This window comes from Myotis brandtii, unplaced genomic scaffold (genome assembly GCF_000412655.1).
Source record: "Myotis brandtii unplaced genomic scaffold, ASM41265v1 scaffold220, whole genome shotgun sequence".
Classification (NCBI taxonomy): domain Eukaryota; kingdom Metazoa; phylum Chordata; class Mammalia; order Chiroptera; family Vespertilionidae; genus Myotis; species Myotis brandtii.
In genome coordinates, this window is record NW_005358250.1 from 422,072 (window position 1) to 443,746 (window position 21,675).

Sequence of the window (21,675 nt, forward strand, 5' to 3'; positions counted from 1 at the left end):
GCAGCCCCGCAGCCGGCCGCCTCCCTTCCCGGCCGCCCGGGGTGGCGATGTGGCATTTTCAAGTGAAGTTCCCCGTGTCTGCGTGGCGCATTTTCGTCCACACGCGTTATGACTTGAATCTTCAGCAGTGACACCAGCGATGTGGAGAGGGTCACCCCATTTCACAGATGCAAGGACTCGGGCTCCAGGCAGCCTAAGTGACTTGACAGGTCTCATCTCCGAACACAGTGTAGGCGCTGGAACTGGCTCTCGCGGCATTTAACAACAAAAGAAGCTTTTTTTTCTTCTTCCATCTTTGATGAATTCCTGTGATGCATCGTGGTTTTTGTTACTCCTTAGCTTGGAGACCTTCCGGTGTCTCCATCACCTGCAGAATAAAGTTCAGATTGGACATTCACGTTTTCCCATGATGGGGCCCCTTGCCTGCACTCCCACCTTGCTTTCCGCTGTCTCCCCCTCCTGGCCCTTCTCTCTGTCGGCCCCGCCTGTTTTCCGTGGGCAGCCTTCACCTTCCTGTGCACTGTTCGCCTTCCCCTGCTTAAGCCACGCCGTCAGACTTTGAGGCCCGTTGCAAGTCTCTCGGCCCGGCAAGGCTGGAGCATCTGGGTTCCTCCCTCGGATTTCTCTTTCCTTCCAGATGGGTCAGGGCACTCACCCTGGTGGTGTCACTGGAAGCTTTCTGCTCTCTGCCCCCTCAATCCCCTTCGCATGCTGTCCCTCTGCTCTCACCATTGCTGGATTACTCATTTCTTTGTACATGTTTTGTCTCTAACTGGACTGTCAGCCGCTGGTGGTATGGGCCCAAATCTGACGGATGGTGGTCCCCAGTGTCTGGCTCAGGAGCACTTACACACATGCTCACCGTACTGGGTAGTCCAGGACTGCCAGCCCTCACCTGGTTTTGAGCACATGGAATATTTATTGCCGGGCACGGTGGGAGACAGCAAGAATCACCCCTAAAGCGAGGGGTTACCTTTTACAGTAACACAGGCGATTCAAATGTAAATGGTGAGATGAGCCTCCTTCCTCTGTAACCCACTCTGAGTGGCTGAGGAATTTCTAGGAACACCCAAATTTAGTAAGACCAGGCATGGTCTCTGGGATATACCTGGCCAGGGCATATCTAAAATATAACCAAGTCTGATTCATGTGTCAGGAAGGAACTGTTTTACTTTAAGGGAACAGTCAGAGAAGTGTTTCCCCCACATAGGGACATGGGGTCGAATAAGTCTGGGGAAACTGCATGCTATATACTCCTTTTTTTGGAGGTCACATGAAATGTCACCTTATTAAAGGCTCCCAGAGATCTTGTATTGAAGAAACCAATTGACTGTTTAGCCAGCATCCCAGCATTTCTCTTATTTATCTGTCTCTAAAGCCCTTTTTGGGAACCCCGTGTGCATTTTGAGAAAACCAAGAGCATGCTATTGGAAATGTTACAGTAGAGGATAGAGCAGGACATGGTCACGGGGTCTTCTGTCTGTCTTCTGTCGGGGGGAAGACATTCTAAGCATTCTCATCTTCTTGCCAAGTGTGTCTTGCTTTGGGGAAGAGCAGGTGGGAGATTGCTCCAAGCAGAACTCCTGGTTCCTTGTTCCTTTCCTTAGCTTATTTTTATTATAATTTGGCTTCACATGATGTGTTCCCAGAGAAGGACCTGACTTGGCCAAAGCAAGCATCTCTTTTTCTCCTTGGTGATTGTGTTTCTCATTTTGATCACATTTAGGTTTGTTGACCAAATGATGTTTCTGGACCTTTGAAGCTGTGGGCCAGTGGTAAATGCCCCCTGGTGAGCCTGTCACCGTCTCCTCCACTTCTTGTCTGTGCTGCTGTACCTGCCCCTTCTTTCTGCTGTTCTCGTATCTATCCATCCCTTTTATCTCTCCTGGAGTCTGTTTCTTCCAGACACTGCCACAACTGTCTGGTTCTTTGAATTTAATCTAATCTGCCCTCTCTTTGAGTCCTCCGCCCATTATGTGCTTCACACTGGTTTATTATCTGCTGTCCCTTTCCTCCAATATATAAAACGCTCCAGGTCATACCTGGGAGAGATGGCTGGCTAGGAGCAAGTTATTACACTGCAGAAGAGAGCTACCTTTAAAAGATTTTCAGGTTTCACTGCAACTTCTTCTAAATGTTAAAGTTCTTTCCTTTTATTCTGTCTTCCGTAACCTAGAGGAGCTGTGTTTTCTTGGGGCTACATTGTCGTTTAGCCAGAGACACTATTTCTTTTATGGGAAATTAGAGTGCTCATCCAAGGATGAAATTGCTTTCCCCATGTAGGGAAAATAATGAGGTACCTGCCTGGTACTCCATTGTCTGGTGGTGATGTCAGCCAACATTTGAGGCATAGTTTTATCAATAGCTTAAAGTTATTATTATTTTTTATTAGGTTAACTCTAAGGGTTGTTGTCAAAGCTTTAAAAAAAATAGGTACATTATTTGATTAGCAGTTGCTTTTCAACTCATATTTGACTGAAGCCATTAAGTGACCCAAGAACAACAAAACAACTTTCAGAAGTCATGTGACAGACGGAAACCTAGGCTCCAAGAGGGTTATAACTAGTAAGTGGCAGAGCTGGTATTTGAACCTTAGTTTATTTTGTTGAGATATAGTTAACCTGTAATTTTTCCTTCTCCCAGGTCAAACAGTAAAATGAAGTACATTCTAGTTACTGGTGGTGTTATATCAGGAATTGGAAAAGGAATCATCGCCAGCAGTGTGGGCACAATACTGAAGTCATGTGGTTTACATGTAACTTCAATTAAAATTGACCCGTACATTAACATTGATGCAGGAACATTCTCTCCTTACGAGCATGGTAAGCACAGTGCATTTTTCTTTCTTTTTTCTTTTATTTACTTTTTGTTAATTCTCACCTGAGGATATTTTTCCATTGATTTTTAGGGAGTGGACGGGAGGGGGAGAGACAGAGAGAGAGAAACATCGGTGTAGGAGAGACACATCAAGTGGTTGCCTCCCACATGTGCCCGACCAGAACCGGGGATCAAGCATGCAACTGATCAGAATTGAACCCGGGACCTTTAGTCTGCAGGCCGACTCTCTATTCACTGAGCCAAATGGGCTAGGGCTCTTTTCTTTTTAAAAATAATTGTGTAGTGCGTAGAAGAAATGTCAGTCGGCCCTAGGAAATTGTGTGTATTTTGCATAACATAACTTCCATTTCTTGCCTTCTAAGAAGGTCCTTAGAGTAGCAGAATGACGCTTTTCTCACCTGGACAGAGAGGAAGGAGAAATCTTAATATGCTATGTAGTAATTGGAGTGTAGAGGTTTCTGTTACAGAAATAATAGAAATTATCTTTCTGGCAGCTGAGTGAAAATCTGTCACTTCAATTGAAAATAGGTAATCTGTTGACATAACTTTCTTTAAATATTTGAGAACAGGGGTTTATATTTATTTTTGCTGGCCCCAAGCTTTACAAATAGGATGCATGGAAAGATAATAAAGAAATAGAGTTTTCCCTGGTATAAGAAAGGTCTTGATAATAGCAAGCACCTTCCAAGATGGAGGTAACTGAGCTCTGCAAGTTGCGTGTTCCTATGATGGAGGTGTCCATTCAAACAGGCTAATGGACCACTTTGCAGGGATTTCGGCAACAATTAAATGCTGGAGCTTCTGTTTTGCTAACAGAGTTTGGATAATATAAACGAGCATCTTTTGAGGTGAGTGAAAAGTTGAAACTGTCAAAGGAGGATAGGAGAGTACCTACCAACTGTGATACCTGATTGTCTGAAGTACCTAAAAGATTAATTGCTTAAAACTGGGGGGAGATGTACTAATAGAACATACTTTCTAAGTTTTTAAATTCTGTTTTCATATTCCTACTTTCTAAGCCTATCTAATAAGAGGGAATATGCAAATTGACCATCACACCCTCACAAGATGACAGTACCCACGGCCAATAAAGAGGGACTATACTAATTGACTGCCACGCTCTCACAAGATGGCAGCGCCCACAGCCACAAGATGGCAGTGCCCAGTCCCCTCAGCCCCGCCTCATCCAGCCAGAGTCCCCCAGTCCCCCTCAGCCCCGCCTTATCCAGCCTCAGTCCCCCAGTCCCCTCAGCCCCACCTCATCCAGCCTCAGTCCCCTCAGCCCCACAGGGGAGGGCAGTTGGAGGTGATCAGGCCGGCAGGGGAGGGCAGTTGGGGACAATCATGCTGGCAGGGGAGCAATTAGACGTCAATCATCAGGCCAGGGGAGCAATTAGGGGGCTATCAGGCTGGCAGGCAGAGTTGTTAGGGGCAATCAGGCAGGCAGGCAAGTGGTTAGGAGCCAGCAGTCCCAGATTGTGAGAGGGATGTCCCAGATTGGAGAGGGTGCAGGCTGGGCTGAGGGACACCCCCACCCCCGTGCACGAATTTCCTGCACTGGGCCTCTAGTGTTGAGATAAAAATTTGTAAGGGTGAGTGTCACCAGGGCAAAATCTATGTGTAATAAATAGCGATAGGAAAAGATGGACATACGGGGCAATATCTCCTACAGAATTCCTGAGCAGAGGATAGGCCCTCTCTCTGAGGGGGAAAATAAGACATTTTTTTCCTTTCCTGTGTTTGAGCTTGTCTCTTATTATGATGGTAGGAACAAACCAACCATTCTGGGCAAAATTGCTAGAATGACGTTTCGAGGAATGAATGTGAAACAAAGGGATGGGAAACACTTTTAGTTTCACAACTTTGTTTAGGACTAAAGTGTAGCCCAGAGCTGGCTTTTAGAATCAACGACCTTAACATATACAGTATATGTCTTGTTTAAGCCTTGAATCAAGTCATGCTTTTATCACATTTCAAACCTTGCTTTGTTCAAGTAGTAGAATTTGTTGAAAACAACATGCCATTCTAACTGTAAAGTCTCATATGTCCACAGCCCTTTGGGCTATAATTTTCTTCAATTCCATGCTATTTCAGAACTATCTGATTCAGACTGAGTTTGTTGACAGACTGGAGTGTGAAGTTACCTTTTGAAGAATGGTTGGTGATTTTATGTGTGCGTCCTATTTAGTTACCTAGAAGTAAATTTCTTTGCTTTGCGTATAGGTAACTTTGTTCTAGTTGAGTATTTATGTTTTGGCATACAAGTTGTGCCATGGCATGTGTATTTTTCATTACCCTAAACATCTTCACTGTTTACTGCAGGTGAGGTTTTTGTACTGGATGATGGTGGAGAAGTTGACCTGGACCTGGGTAACTATGAGCGTTTCCTTGACATCCGCCTCACCAAGGATAACAATCTGACCACCGGGAAGATATACCAATACGTCATCAACAAGGAGCGCAAAGGGGATTACCTGGGGAAAACCGTCCAAGGTAATCCTGGATTTGCCTTCAAAGTTTAAAAATCTTAACCAGTTGAATTTCTTTTGTGTATTGTTATTGAAATATGCCGTCAGTTGACTCAAACAATAACTTGAAGAAGCCATCACTGCTCTGTGGACAGCACGGAAGCTGTCAGTCTGGTGGTGTGATTTGAGTCCAGAGAGCTGTTGTCTTTATACAGTACAGTGATGAGTGTGAAGTGATGAAGGCAACTAGGTTAGGGCAGTAAGCCTGACTGTGTGTGTGTGTGTGTGTGTGTGTGTGTGTGTGTGTGTTGGTGGTGGTTGTTGTATCTATGTATAGGTAGTGATACATGTGCATTGGTTTTAGGCTACTCATCAGTGCAAATGGTGTCTATGTATAGGTAGTGATAGGGAAAAGGCATGCATCATGTGCATTGGTTTTAGGCTACTCATCAGTGCAAATGGGCTAGGGGAGTCTGATAAGTGGGTCTCAGTCCTCTTGAGCTATCACCAGCCCAGTTTCACTTGTATCTGTTTGCTGTCTTGGGGTTTGCATAGTGGTTCATTTGAGAAAAGTGCTGGTTTGAAAAAGGTGGGGTTGGAAAACCCTGACCTAGTATAATGACATTCATATAAACTTTTGGGGCTGATAAAAAGTGGCTTTCACCTGGGTTAGGAGAATAGATGTGCTTTTGGCTTCAGGTTTTCCTGGACCGAAAGCCAAAGGTCCCTCTGACAATGAGCAACCCTAGACCAGATTCTAGCCTAATCGGGTCCTGTTTACACCTTAGCTCTGCCACTTACCAGCTTTATGAACATAGGTGTGTTACTTAACCTCTCAGATCTGGTTTCTTTTTCTGTAAAATGAAGATAATAACAGTATCTACTTCTCCGGGAGGTTAGGAGGATTAAAGGAGCTAAGTCAGTAAAGTGTTTCTTTTGAGTTCCTGACACTGTACACAAAAGGGCCAATTTGGAATTATAATGACCTTGATTATACAGTTTGTTTTTCTAGGCCCCAGTGTATTTGTCCATTTATTCATTCCTTCATCAGATATGTTGTGAATGCTCACTGCAGGTAGTCAGACCTCCCTGGTGCTGGGAATACTTGATGAAGAAGATCAAAGAGGCCATTGCCCTTGTGGAGGTTACACACAGATGGAATGAGGTGTCTGTTAGGAGTTGTGATGGAAGAAGAGTGAAGAGAGATTGAGAAAGTGGTGGGGAGAGCCAGTTGGACAGGTGCTCAGGGAAAGCCTCCAAGGAGAGGATGTGTGAGCCGAGAGGCTAGCCATGGGAGGAATAGAAGGTGGAGGTGCATGTCATGTACCAAGCTTCGAGGCTGCAGAGGGCTTGACCAGGGAAATGAGGAGCTGTTACAGCTGAGCACAGGACCCAGGGGGATGGTGAGAGGTGGGGGCTGCAGCAAGGTCATATGGGGCCTACTGGGCCCCAGCCTGGAGTTTGGATTTTACTCAGAGCATAAATTCAGGGAGTGGTGAACTCTGATTGGCATTTTTAAAAGATCACTTTAGCTGCTGTGTATGGAATAGATAATGAATATCCTTGTGCTTGAGGCACTGCTGGCTCTATATATAGCAAGTTAAACAGTAATCTCTGCCCCTTAGGAATTTGCTATCAGAATCTAACAGTTATGATTTTTAAGTTTTTAGCAATAGCTGGCATTTATTGAGCACTGACACGCTAGGCATTCTGCTTAGCATTTTACCAGTGCTGTGTCATATAATTTGCACAGATTTATGAAGGAGAAGCTATTATCTCCAGTTCATGGAGAGGGAAATTGAGCTTAAGAATAGTTAAGTAATTTGCCCAAAGATCCACCCCTAATGAGAGGTGGAACTGAGACGTGAATCCAGACATTCTGAGCCCAGAGGTTGTGCTCATAACTACTGTGCTCCACTGTACTGTCTCCAGTGGATTGTCTCCCCTCTGGGAATCTGGAACACAATGGGACAGGGTCCTGGTTTCTCTTGTTCCTTGAAAAGCACCCAGGTTGACTTGCCCACCTTCAGCGGTAAGCGGTGGGGCGGCCACGTGGTCTGCCGGGTGGTTGTGGAGCCAGGGTAGACCGGCTCAGTGGCAAGAACTCTGATGTGGGTCAGGACGCCACTCTCAACCCTACTCTCCTCTAGTGTCTCCAGCCACCACTGGGAAGTCTGGAAAGGAGGCTGTGGGGAGTGGGAGCAGGAGCCCAAAGGTTTTTTTTTAAGGTCATATAAGAGTGCTCTCAAAAATATTTTTGTGATCCCTTTGCCTCTCTGTGAAGGCAAAGGTCATTTAAGAGTGCTCTCAAATATTTTTGTGATCCCTTTGCCTCTCTGTGAAGGCAAAGAGTGCAGCCATTTGTTGTTAAAGGTAAAGTGTGTCTTCCTCACCTCTGCTGATGGAAAAGTGTGAGTCCCACTGTTTTTCTCCTTCTCAGTTGTCCCTCACATCACAGATGCAATCCAGGAGTGGGTAATGAGACAGGCATTAATACCTGTGGATGAAGATGGCCTGGAACCTCAAGTGTGTGTTATCGAGGTGTGTATAAGTCTTTTCTAAACTTGTGATTCCTGAGTAGGTGGCCAGGTGTACCTTTCACCTCCTTAGTCAGCCATCAGCAGCGAAGCCCTTGACCCTCCTAACTGTGATGTGGCAGGTGAGGCCATAGCAACAGTCATGTGGATCGGCTGTGCAGTCAAAACTGATACCTTGTCCGAGCAGTTCTCCTTTTTCAGCATTTATACATCTATGTGGTGTGGACTGTGACACATTGTGTTTCTGTGAATGAATGAGCCTCCTTTGGTTTCAGTTTCTATATTCCTGCTTTGCTTATCCTAGCTGTTGGATCTCTGTTCCTGCAAAATAGGAGACTCGAAAGTTCTAGCAGCTAGTTTGTAACTGATACTTTTAAAAATATATATGTATTTTTGTTTATTTCAGAGAGGAAGGGAGAGGGAGAGAGAGATAGAAGCATCAATGATGAGAGAGAATCATTGATCAGCTGCCTCCTGCACACCCCATTGGGGATTGAGTCCTCAACCTGGGCATGTGCCCTGACCAGGAATCGAACTGTGACTTCCTGGCTCATAGGTAGATAGATGCTCAACCATGTGGGCTAGGCTGCAAATGATGCTTTTTAATACAAAAGTTTTTTGTGGCTAAGTGGATAAGATTTAGGTTGCTCTGTGACTCTCTTACAAATAAAATTCCTAGTACATCTTTCGCCTGACCTTTTTCTTGAAATCATGTGGAAAGATCCATGATAATCTTGGGGAATGGTAAGCCCATCCAAAAAAAGTAATCTTTTAGCACAAAGAAATACCTAATTACTATCAGAAAACTAACCCACAGGAGGGAGGTTTAGTACTTAACCTCTAAAATAACTTTGTTTCTCTAGCTCGGTGGAACAGTGGGAGATATAGAAAGCATGCCATTTATTGAGGCCTTCCGTCAATTCCAATTCAAGGTCAAAAAAGAGAACTTTTGTAATATTCACGTCAGCCTAGTTCCTCAGGTAAGTCATTCAAAACTTGGGGGTGATGGAGAGGAGGGAGAAAAGAATGATTTTCACTCCTTTTCTGTTTTAAATATTTGAGCTGTAGGAAGCAGAAAATAAAAACTTCTTTGTGAATTTTAAGTTACAATCATACTTTCTGAAAAGATCCAGTGGGAAACATTTGGGAAAATAGTCAGGGACGTTGCAGTTAAAGCTGTTGGATTCAACATGCCCGTTTGTCTTTAACCACACGGTGAAGCCCATGACAATTATGGTAAAGGGAATTTTTATATAGACAAAAATTCACAAAGATAAATACTGAGAGAGGAGTCAACAGTAACAAAAATTAGGAAGGCAGAAAGCAGGTGGACATGTGGAAACTGACTTAGACCTGGGAGAGCTGGATCCTAAGCCTGCATCAGGGAAAGAGAGAAGTAATCCAGTTTGCCCTTCAGAGGCGCAAGAATGCGCAGCATCGGTACCTCTGGGAGTGGGGGTAGGGGTGAGGCTTATAATTGCTGTTCCAGAAGCAGTAAAACCTCTTGGGGGTCTAACTGCTTCTGGAAGGCAGTTGTGAGCCCCACCCTTCCCTAATGTGCACAGTGGGGCCCTAGCCCCGCCCCCACCTTGGCAGAAGACTGGAGGTTTCTTTCTTTGAAGAGAGATTCTGAATGAGCAGACACTAAGGATATTTGAGGGCAGTAATACTGAACTAAAAACATGGGAGGAAGTGTAATTTGATGCTCTTGAGACACCCTATCTTCTTCTTCCACTTGGTTCCCAGAAACATCACAGCCAGGCTTGGACCTTCCATGTAGGAGATTGTAAGATTCTTCTTGGGGTATATGACCAGCCCAGGAGAAAACACACTGCCCTCAGAGGCTCCCCAGTGAAACAGGCCAGCCAATTCCCAGAGTGAGGACCTGGTGGACAAGTCCATGCACTCTCACGGAACTTCCACTTGGCTTTTATTTATTTATTTATTTATTTTTTAAATATATTTTATTGATTTTTTACAGAGAGGTAGGGAGAGGGATAGAGAGTTAGAAACATCGATGAGAAACATCGATCAGCTGCTCCCACACACCCCCCACTGGGGATGTGCCAGCAACCAAGGTACATGCCCTTGACCGGAATCGAACCTGGGACCCTTGAGTCCACAGGCTGACGCTCTCTCCACTGAGCCAAACCGGTTAGCGCCACTTGGCTTTTAAAGATGAGCTGGGAGCCAGTGATCAGACATTTGGAGAAAGTATCTAACATGCAAGAGATCAAAACAATAGGAAAAAAAGAAAATTAGAGGAAATTAAAGCTCTGCAGGGAGCAGGAAACTTAAAGAAAATAAAACAATCTGTCATTAATATCCTTAGAATTAAAGGGAAATAAACTGCATCTATTTGACAAAGCTGGATACCCAAGAAGGGAATATTCAGAGAATAGAAAATTCTTGGGGATTAAAAATTAGATAGCAGAACTGAAAAATTTAAGAGAAAGAAAGTTGATGAAATACCCTGGGAAGTAGAACAGAAAGATCAAGAGAGAAAAACCAAGAAAGTTGAGGAATGGTCCATGAGTTTTAACATCCAAATATAGGATGTCCCAAAAAATAATAAATGGAGAGGGAACGAGTCTGAACCAGGGGCCCATAAGCTATGCTCACAGGTCAAATCAATCCAGCCTGTTTTGAAAATTGTATGGAAATATGACCACACCCTTATGTTTATGTATTGTCCATGCTGCTTTTGTATTAAAAGAGCAGAGTTGAGTAGTTGTGACAGAATGCATGGCCAACAAAACCTAAAATATTTATCTGGCCCTTTATAGAAAAAAAATTTTTACTGTAAACAATTCAAGGAAATTTCCAGACATGAGTTTTTAGATTGAAAGGGCCCACTGAATGCCTAGCATATTGAATGAAAAATGAACCACACCAAGGCACATCCTTGTGAAATTTCAGAATAATGGGGAAGAAATTCTAAAGGGCTCTAAAGAGAAACATCAAGAATCGGTATGGCATTCAACTTTTCACCAGCAATACTGGAAGCTAAAAGTGAAGCTGTTTCCTAATAAATTCTTGGGAAAATGATTTTCAACTTAGAATTCTATACCCAGCAAATGTATCTGTTAAGTGTGAGAGGAGAATAAAGATAATTTAGTACATAGAAAACTCAGTATACCAACAAAACAAAACAAAACAGAAAGCCACACAGAAAAACAAACATTTGGACCAGAAAGGAAAAGAATGGCACATGGCTTAACGGTGGACAGTATTTAACTACTTTCAAAAGTCATAAACACTGATGAGGGATCGTGAGTTGGGGGGCTGCAGGCTCAGAATGGTTACATGTGTAGAATGTAACAAGGAAATCAATAAAAAAATGCCTCAAACTATAAGCCAGGAATCAGCAATAAAGCATACTAAAGGGATCAGTTTAAAAAGTGAAAGAGTGGCTGGCTGTCTCTAGGCTTTGGCACCACTGGTCTTTAGGACAAACTTTGTAGAGCTGTTTGACTCTAAAATATGTGATGTGTAACTTTTACAAAAATAAAAATGAAATGAAGGATCAAATAATCTATTTCCCCATTAAGAAGGGGGTTCCAGGAAAAGTCAGACTTGAAAATTCCTATCATAGAGCAAGTAACTTTTTTTTTCTTTTGTAAAATAGCCAAGTTCAACAGGGGAACAGAAGACTAAACCCACCCAGAATAGTGTTCGGGAGCTCAGAGGCCTTGGGCTTTCCCCAGATCTGGTAAGAGTTCCTTATTCCTTGGTTTCAGCATGATCTTGTGTGTCTCATTAAAATCTCTTCTGTGGCACCCAATCCCTTTGTTTTCTTGGCATGCTTTTAGTTGATGGTGGAGAAATAGGTCTGGTTCTTTGAACTGGGGCTGTAGTTTACAAATATTTCCTTATCTGGCATGTATGTGGTCGAGTCTTATTTCTCCCCTCAGCGAGTCATTTATTCTCTCTTCCCTCCTAACCAAGAACATTGAGGAAACCCCATTTGCCTCTTGTAGTTCAGTAATCGTATCTGTTTTTCCAGTTTGGGATTTAGGAATTTTAAGTTTGCAAACAGGTAATATTGTCATAATATGCACGCATTGTGCTAGGAGTTAGCTTAACAGTGATATTTGTTTTCATTTCAATTAGGAGAAAGCCCAGCTTTGTAATCCGTTCTAATTATCTTGCTTTCTTTACTACCAGGTTGTGTGCAGGTGTGCAAATCCTCTCGACACATCAGTGAAAGAGAAAATATCTATGTTCTGCCATGTTGAACCTGAACAGGTGAGTAGAAACTCCATCTTCACATGAATCATTTTTTGCTTCTGATTATCCTGAAGTCTCTTAACCGGTCTCATAAGGCTTATTGTCAGTTCAGGATTTGAGACCACAGGCTGTTCCCCGGAAGAACTGAAACCATTGGCTCTGTGACTCCATGACCCTGTCTGTGGTTCCCCAATGTACTTTTCCTCTCCTGCCTCTCCTCTCCCCACTTCTTGTACTACCTTCTGCAGCCATGCCGAATGGTGTCCATCCCCCCGGCCCCCTCTTGGCCTCACAATCCTCCTATTCATTTTCTTCCTTTGGGGCCCAGCTAGGACACAGTATTATCGGAGCAGCTTTACCTGTCAAACCTTCTCACTCTTGAACCTCAGTTTGATCTTTGGGCTCACAGGTGCTGGTGGTGAGCTCTTATACTGCCCCTTTATGTGTGTCTGTGTGTTTCCCTTAACAGACTTTGAGCTTCTTGAGGGCAGGGCTCACCTTATTCAACTTTATATTCCTGGTGCCTGGTGTCTAAGGTGTTGTAGGCTCTAAACATATTTTAGTCTTTTCTGTTATCTGTGCTACAAGGGTACCTATGGTACAGGAAATTCAAAATTTCGGAGCTGTAATATGTCTAAGTATGGTGCATGGTATAGAAATTCTAGTGGTGATTAGTTGAGACTGTAGCATTGGTCAGGTTTGGCTGAAAGAGAGTTTATGGATTTGAAGGATTTTATGATTCAGTTATAGATGCTTTGTTTTGCTGCTAGATTATTTGAAGGTCAGGAGACAGAGAGGGGAGAATGAAGCAGCAGGGTTAAAATAAGGAAAATCCATTTATAAGACTACCAGGAGTGTGGATTTGAATATAAAAATATTAAAATCATTGCCTGGCATTAAAGGGAATAGAGCAAGAGGGAAGCCTTTCCCCATTACAGAGCAGCTGTCATCTCCATCTCCATGCTGGCGCAAGCTTCAGGGAGTGAGGGCAGCCTGGGGCCTGAGAGCAGTGTTCCTGGGTGTGGTTCCTGCGCTGAGAGCTGGGAGCCCTCTCAAAGGGATTCATAACGAATAGGTGTAAGAATAATTTCATTGTTATGAACAGCCATTTTTTTTGTTTGTTAATCCTCACTCGAGGATATTTTTTCCGTTGATTTTTAGAGAGAGTGGAAGGGAGGGGGAGACAGAGAGAGAGAAACATCATTGTGAGAGAGAAACATGGATTGTTTACTTCCCGCATGCAGCCCGACCAGGGCCAGGGATCGAGCCTGCATTCGAGGCATGTGCCCTTGACTGGAATGGAACCTGGGACCCTTCAGTCCAGGGGCCGACATTTTAACCACTGAACCAAACCGGCTTGGGCATAAACAGCCTTTTTATCATGTATTTCAATTATTATTAATTTGGGGTTTTTTTGCTATTTGGGAAGCACTGATTCAGGTAGAAACCCAAACATTGTTCTAATTAGTGGGTGAAAGCAAGAGGTTTCTATGAGAAAGAAAAACAGAATAATTACATGAATAGAAGGAAGGAATTCCTGTTGGTGTTAATAAGTCCAAGAAGGAATTTCTGTAGCTGCAGATTAGCTAAGTTACTCTTTAGCTATGTATGGTGGTGCTATTTTAAACAATGCCTTTAATTTTCAGTCTGGTAGTCAAAATGTGTTTTCTTGTTAGCTTTGCAAACAATTGTTTGGAACACAGTTTTGGTTTGGCTCAGTCCAGAGGTTATTTAAACATCCTAAAGGTTTGAGGAGTAAGACATACAAGGCAGTTCCTTTGGGATGGCAGATCTGACTCCATTTTGAAGTGGCTATGTTTGTCAAAGTAAGAATGTCCAAACCTGCAGAAAATTTTAATGAGTTTGTTATAGTTTACTAGAGGCCCGGTGCACAAAATTTGTGCACTGGAGCCTGGCCCGCGCCCTCTTGCAGCCCGGGACCCCAGGGGATTGGGCCTAAGCCGGCAGGAGGACATCCCTCTTGCAGTCCAGGATCCCTCTCATGGTCTGGGACCCCTCGCTCCTTACCGCCCGCCTGCTCGCTGCTCCTTAGCACTGCTGCGGAGGCGGGAGAGGCTCCTGCCACCACTGCTTTGCTCACCAGCCGTGAGCCCAGCTTCTGGCTGAGCAGAGCTCTCCCTGTGGGAGTGCACTGGCCACCAGGGGGCAGCTCCTGTGTTAAGTGTCTGCCCCCTGGTGGTCAGTGCGTGTCACAGCAACCAGTTGTGCAAGTCTTCCACTGTTCGGTCGATTTGCATATTAGGGTTTTAATATAGGATTTGACCCAAAACAGAGGTCACACCTGGAAGCAAGATCTCAAGACTGTGAAAAATGTTTCTGCACTTCTTCAATTATTTTAGACATTTCTATCCTAGCAAATGAATAATTCAATTCAGTAATAGAATAGGTTGTCATTAAAATTATTCACTCTAAAAATGTGACAATATATCTATATTTAAATTTGAATTTGAAATCTTATGCCTGTTTTTTAAATTGTGTTGCTTATCTTATTGTTAGGAGTTCTTTATATATTCTGAACTTTTACCAGATATGATTTGCACATTTTTTCTCCCAGTCTGTGGCTTATTTTTTCATTTTCTTAATGGTATCTTTTGAAGCACAAAAACCTTTTACATTTATATGAACTCCATTTTTTTTTTCCTTATAGATTGTACTTTTGGTATAATATTTAAGCACTCTGTTTAACCAAGGTCATAAAGATTTTCTTCTATGTTTTCTTAAAAATTTTTACAATTTTAGGTTTATGTTTAGGTCTAGGATTCATTGTGAGTTAACTTTTATATATAACAACTTTTCAATAAAAGTTGAGAGTCATCTTTTTGCCTATATCCAGTTCTAGCTCCATTTGTTGACAGGACTTATCTTTCAATAGTCTATATCAGTGATGGCGAACCTATGACACGCGTGTCAGAGGTGACACGCGAACTCATTTTTTTGGTTGATTTTTCTTTGTTAAATGGCATTTAAATGTATAAAATAAATATCAAAAATATAAGTCTTTGTTTTACTATGGTTGCAAATATCAAAAAATTTCTATATGTGACACGGCACCAGAGTTAAGTTAGGGTTTTTCAAAATGCTGACACGCCGAGCTCAAAAGGTTCGCCATCACTGGTCTATATAATAACAGCCTAATATGCTAAAAGTCCGGTCGTCCAGTCGTCCATTAGCATATCAAAGCGTAATATGTTAATGATATGCTAAGGTTGCTCAACCGCTCGCTATTACGTGCACTGACCACCAGGGGGCAGACAATCAACTGGTCAACCAGTTGCTATGACGTGCACTGGCTACCAGGGGGCAGACGCTCTGACTGGTAGGTTATCTTGCTGCTGGGGTCTGGCCAATTGGGATTGAGCGAGATGGGCCGGACATGCCCTGGAGCCCTCCCGTGGTTTCTCCCTGGTTGGCCAACCTCCTGCGCCCCACCCCGGCCCCGATCGTGCACTGGTGGAGTCCTTCAGCCTGGCCTGCACCCTCTCGCAATTTGGAACCCCTCAGGGGATGTCGGAGAGCTGGTTTGGCCCATTCCTGCAGGCCAGGCCGAGGAACCCCACTGGTGCATGAATTTGTGCACCGGGCCTCTAATATTGTATAATTTTATTTTTAGATTTGTTTATCTTTGTAAAAACTTAAGGTTTAATCACAGGTATTTATAATTTACTATGTGAATGGCATATTTAAAAAAATTGTATTTCCTGATTAGATATATCCATGTGTAGGAAACCTTGCTGAATTCTGCCCATTGATTTCAAGGCAAGCTAACGTTAATTAAATTCTGTTAGTTCTGATTGTTTACGCATACATTTTCTTGTGTTTTTTTTTATGGATTAAACAATAATATTGTATACAGTTAGTGATAATTGTTTCTTTATTTTTTAGTTCATATACATTTTTTAAAATCTAATTGTAATGGCTAATATCTCTAGTACATCACTGAATAGAAATAGTGATATGGCCTGTTTTGCCTTGTTCCAGACTTTTGCATTAGTATTAATAGCAAACTAAATGATGTTAGCTCTGGGTTTTTTATATTTTCCATAAAATTTCTAATTTACCAATAATTTTTATTATGAATAGGTTTTGAATTTTTATTAAACCTGCATCCACCGAGGTATTCTTTTCCTCTCCTTTAATCTGTTCATGTATTGAATCCCACTGTTAAATTTTCTAGTGTGGTGATTCTGAAACTCAGCTTTAAAAAATACTGATGCTCCTCCTACTTCCAGAGATGGTGTGGAGTGCAGCAGGCTTAAGGATTTTTAAAAGCTCCCCCAAGTGGTTCCAGAGCCAAATTTGAGAACTACTATTCTGGTGACAAATCCTTCTTGAACATGACTTTCTTTTTTAAACAACATTTGTAGTTTAGTTTGTGATTTTTTTTTTTTTAAGCTTTTTGTATCCACCCATCTATTGTGGCTCAGTGGTTGAGCATTGACCTAAGAACCAGGAGGTCACTGTTCGATTCTTGGTCAGGGCACATGTTGGGGTTGTGGGTTCAATCCCCAGTAGGAGGCATGGAGGCAGCTGATCAATGATTCTCTCTCATCATTGATGTTTTTATCTTTCCCTCTCCCTTCCTCTCTGAAATCAATAAAAATAAATTATGAAAAATATATTTGTGTCCATGTTTATAAGAAATTAGTCACTATTTTTTATATCTTTCTAAAAAATTGCCCTTTTTCTCTCAAATTACTTATTTTCTCAAGGTCAGGTGCTAGTAGGAGCTGTCAGCCCAGTTAGTTTTTGTTTGTTTTGTAAAATAACCTTTGCTGCTTTTTAAACAGGTGATCTGTGTCCACGATGTCTCGTCCATCTACCGAGTCCCCTTGTTATTAGAGGAGCAGGGGGTTGTAGATTATTTTCTTCGAAGACTTGACCTTCCTATCGAGAGGCAGCCACGAAGAATGCTGATGAAGTGGAAAGAGATGGCTGACAGGTTTGCTTCATGAGAAGGAGTTGGGAATTCTAGCCTATTTCTTTTTTTTTAGGGGCTCGGGGAATTCAGCTCTTACTTGTGCTATCAACTCATGTTAGAAAAGGTTATAAATGGTAAGGAGCATTAAGAAAGGCTCTCAGCCTTCATGTAGTTGTATCATGGACAAGGAAGTCCTGGTGGACTTGGCCTAGGTCCCAGGTCACAAGTGAGTTCAGATTACACACTGACACCCTTGTCTCCGGTCGACTGGAAACTCAACAGGGACCTGGTGGCAGTGGGTTAGCACACGTACCCGAGGCCCACACCGATGACTGGCGAGGCTGGAACACTCCTGGGTAGCGTCCCAGATACCTGAGCTGGGCTTGGGAACATGTCACTCACCCTACACCAGAAGAGGATCAGCAGGGAAGTCAGTCTTCTCCTGCTACCACGTTGAAAACTCCCACTCCTCCCGCGGCGGTGTGGTGCTCACATCTCACGCCCCGCCCAGAGCACTGGGTGTAGTAAGCACGTGGGAGGGGAGCCACTCATCCCACTGCTGTGATATTTTCATTTTGACATTTTCCCTTTCAGTTTTTGTCCATTTACATGCACATCTTGTAGCTACAAAAATGGCACACAGTTTTAGGGCTTTTTTCATAAAATATTATAAATATTTTTGCTCTGTTGCTGATTACGTTTTATAATATAATGAATATGGACTATTGTGTGGATATCCTATAATATATTTGACTATAACCTTCACACATTAACCCTTGTGATGTGTTGGTCCATTTTTTTGTCCTTTGGGATTTTAATTTTTTGTAAAACAATGTGTGTGAGATTTTGAAGCAATCTCTTTGTAACGGCTTCTAAAATTCCATTTTCTTAAGCCAGCCACACTGATCTGAAAATTGTTTGCTCTTTACTGCTGGGTACATAGGACTCAGATAATAGCTGCTTCCGGAAAGTTCTTCCCAGACTTGTTTTTCTTCTCTTTCAAGAGGAATTAAGGTCTCGTAGTCATATGTACGTGGTCATATGTACATTCTAAATATTTTGTGGTTTCTTGACCTCTGATTGATAGATACGACCGCTTGCTGGAGACCTGCTCTATTGCCCTTGTGGGCAAGTACACTAAGTTCTCAGACTCCTACGCCTCTGTCATTAAAGCCCTGGAGCATTCTGCACTGGCCATCAACCACAAGTTGGACATCAAGGTGAGGAGGGTGGCGCTGTGCAGCGAGGCATGACCAGAGAGGCTGTCTGCAGTCCATAGATGCTGTGTATCTGCTTTATATTTTTGAAGCTCAGAATTTATTTTTAGGATTAAAAAGATTTATGGTGGGCCCCTGGCTTTGAGAGAACAGTAGAGCATTTTCAGGAAATAATGAAGGGAGAGGTGGTCAGAGTAGAAGCTGAGAGACAGTGAATGCTTGGATCTCAATATCAAGCAACCAAGTAAAATTGCCCCAAGTGGGTGGGGGAACCCTGGCTGGCCAGAGGCACTTTGCACAATTGCTGGTACCAGTTACCCTGTCTGTGAAGTGGGAATGCTGATATCCACCACATAGAGCTGGGAGGTTTCTCCAAAATATGTGTCTAGTCGCTGAGTCAGTGCTTGGAATGGGGGCAGCACCCAGTAAATAGTAGTTACCTGCTCTGCTCTGCGACGCGGTGGGCAGAAGCCGAGCGGTGGACTGTCAGGCATGGCCCCTGCCTGTCTCCTTAAGGCGGTAGAGTGTCGGGGTCCATGGATTCCAGAGCCACACAGCCAGGGCTCAGATTCTGCCTCCCTTGCTTACAAGATGTGTGACTCCAGGCAAGTTACTTAACCCTCTTTGTGCCTTAGTACCTTCCTCATAGGACTATTATAAGAATTAAATGAGTTCATATAAAGTGCTCAGTACTGTGCCTGGCATAGAGAAAGTACTGTTTGTTAGCTCTTTTGGAAAACCTTGCACCTGTCCCTTTTATATGTTTCCCCCAGCATCGCAGCTCCCCAGCTGGAGCAGGTGTCCTCACCAGCGACACGGGGGTTTGCCTGTTTCTCCAGGTGTTTCCCAGGGTGATAGTTTGCTTTGTGCTGGTGAACAGATTCCTGTAGAACGACCTATTCCATGTTCTTAGAGAATTATGGGATTTCATTACACTGCCTGACTTACATTTGCTAGTTCTTTGCATCACTCATTTGTTCTATCCACGTGGAGCTAGTCTGTGCCTCTCCTGTGTTAGATGGTGGAGGTGAAAGGTGACTAGAAAGTCAGGGAGGTCTCTTAGGTGTGATTGGGAGGATTTGAAAGTAAAGTATCATTTTTAAACTACTTTAAAATTGAGAAAGATGGGGCATTGATAATACTGTTCAGAAATTATGAAAGATCAGTTCGCGGCTGTGGCGTCATGAGCCTGCTTCTTTTCTCCTGTCTGACCGCGCCCAGTACATCGATTCCACGGACTTGGAGCCGAGCACCTTGCAGGAGGAGCCTGTGCGCTACCACGAGGCCTGGCAGAAGCTCTGCAGTGCTCAGTGAGTAGCTCTGCCCTTGGCTTTCAGGGTCTTGGGTTGCGTCCGTGGGCAAAGTGCTGTGCTTTCCTGTGCTGGTGGTAAATCTGCTTGTTTAAATTGTTGAAGAGACTGCATACCGGATGATGTAAACCTTACCAAAATACAGCTCCTCCGTGTCATTGGAGCTGAAGAGAACTTGTTCTAGTTTGATTGCATCTGTTGGTGAAGCTTAACTTAAAAAGATTTTCATCCAGAAGATATGATTAGTATCTGTTGGTAGAGTCTTATAAGTAGTTTGTTTTCAGCAGCTGCTATTTATAATCATAAAACATGAGCAAGAATGTCTAGTTCACCAGCAGAATTGAGTGTTACGGGGCCCTGTAGCTGTGGCTGAGACCCCAGGTCAGTGTGGCACTCAAGCTGACCAGAAAAGGTCCCTTCCTACGTGGGGAGCACAGTGAGCCCAGAGGGGGGGAAAACGCATTTATATGAATACAGATTAAAAATTAGGAAAGAGGCCGTGCCTGGGACAAATACTGTGTGGTAGCAGTATTACAACTTTGTATGCCATCTTTTTTTACTTGTTGGCACTTAGTACCGTCACTGAGAAAAGTCCATGGTTTTGTGTGTGTTTTCTAAGTTCTTAGTGTTTCCGTTCAGCTCGTTGGCAGCCTGAAATCACAGGCATAGCCCAGTGGCAAAGTGTATGGGTAACTTCATGGCTTCTGTGTCTTGGAACTGGCCCGTGGGTGGTCACTGCAAGCTGGGCTGGTGGGAGGGGTCACCCGTGCTGTGCTCTCTTCTCTTGAACAGCGGAGTGCTGGTTCCAGGGGGATTTGGTGTTCGAGGGACGGAAGGGAAAATCCAAGCTATCTCCTGGGCTCGGAAGCAGAAGAAGCCTTTTCTGGGTAAGAAGTAGAAAAGAGCACAAGGAAGGTGCCTGTAGCCTGTGAGTGAAATGGGATCTCCAGACCCAAACACAGGTGCCATCTTTCCACATAGCAACTCAAGTCCAAGCCTCTTTGGTTCTCTGTGGGAGAAATTCAAACCCTCCTTTAAAATGAGACGTTAAACTTGTGAGTTGCATGTAGATGTCACGGAACTTTCAAAGAATGAAGTGTCAGTAAGGAAATCTTGTTTATTTACTGACCTTGGCTTTAGGCAGGACTTGGGGAACTGTGTTCCATCCTCACTTGAGGCACCAGTTGACTAAGTAAGCGAAGTGATCTGGGATGCTTCTTCTTGCTGTAAATTTCAGGAATTTTCAACTTGACCAATTTTAAGTGGGAACTGAGTAAAAGGGGGGAGGAAAACTTGACTTTTCAAAGTACTGAATAGAATATTGGAATTGAATAACTTCTGAAACCTGGAGTCTTTACATACACTCAGGTCAGTTTTTAGAATCCGATGCAGATACAGCATAGCAGGGGGGCTTGCTTATAGCAGGAAGTTAAGAGAGTTTGTGGTTGGAATGCTGTGTACAAGCAGGACACAGCCCCAGGCAGGCTGTGGGAAATGTGGGAATGTCACCTTTTCCATGGAGCTTCATTCCTGTTTCTCTCCCACCTGCAAGGCGTGTGCTTAGGAATGCAGTTGGCAGTGGTTGAATTTTCAAGAAATGTGCTGGGATGGCAAGGTAAGTGTCTGCTTAAAAGCTTTTTACATCCCTGGAGGGCACAAAGCCTGGTGCCTATTGGCTCACTGGGAGCCGTGGAGAAGGACAGGCCCGCCCGGGCTCTCAGTACCTCTTGGGGTGCATGAACGGGGACGTTTATTGAGGGAAAGCAGGGCCTCCTCCAAGCGAAACCCCAGGAAGGAGGGAGCCAGCTGAGCAAGCTCTCTGTCCCAGCACTTCCTGTTCTGGAGATCCTCACACTTTATCACCATGGCCATCGCCCTGACCTAGTGTCCAGCAAGAGAACTCTGGCCTGTGTGAGGCTGTGCAGTTTTTATGAACTTGAGCTGGTTAGACCAGGGCTCCACCTGACTTTATCATTTATTATGGGTGATTCTAGGCACATTCCTTAGCCTTTTGGGGCCTCTGTTACTACTATAAAATGGGTTAATAATGATATCCACTTCACATGGCTGTAACTAGTAAATGAAGTTATACGTAAATAGTCCCAGCACAGGGCCTGGCAAATGGGAAATAATCAT

At 43.6% G+C, this 21,675-nt stretch overlaps 1 protein-coding gene across 5 annotated transcripts in view; it reads left to right on the top strand.

Annotated features, from left to right (window-relative positions):
- CTPS1 (CTP synthase 1) overlaps nt 1–21,675 on the top strand; it is a 41,943-nt gene that overhangs the window by 12,300 nt on the left and 7,968 nt on the right. For 2 of the 5 annotated variants that reach the window (XM_014539530.1, XM_005866037.2), the window contains exons 1-12: nt 1,728–1,789; nt 2,644–2,822; nt 5,161–5,331; nt 7,747–7,847; nt 8,707–8,823; nt 11,472–11,555; nt 12,011–12,091; nt 16,882–17,033; nt 18,100–18,232; nt 19,451–19,539; nt 20,332–20,426; nt 21,092–21,154. In XM_014539530.1, the coding sequence (XP_014395016.1) occupies nt 2,657–2,822; nt 5,161–5,331; nt 7,747–7,847; nt 8,707–8,823; nt 11,472–11,555; nt 12,011–12,091; nt 16,882–17,033; nt 18,100–18,232; nt 19,451–19,539; nt 20,332–20,426; nt 21,092–21,154 (1,252 nt within the window). In that variant the 5' untranslated portion in view covers nt 1,728–1,789; nt 2,644–2,656. Of the gene's footprint in view, nt 1–1,721; nt 1,790–2,643; nt 2,823–5,160; nt 5,332–7,746; nt 7,848–8,706; nt 8,824–11,471; nt 11,556–12,010; nt 12,092–16,881; nt 17,034–18,099; nt 18,233–19,450; nt 19,540–20,331; nt 20,427–21,091; nt 21,155–21,675 lie in introns of those variants that run through there. The other 3 variants (XM_005866036.2, XM_005866035.2, XM_014539529.1) reach the window with 3 other exon arrangements.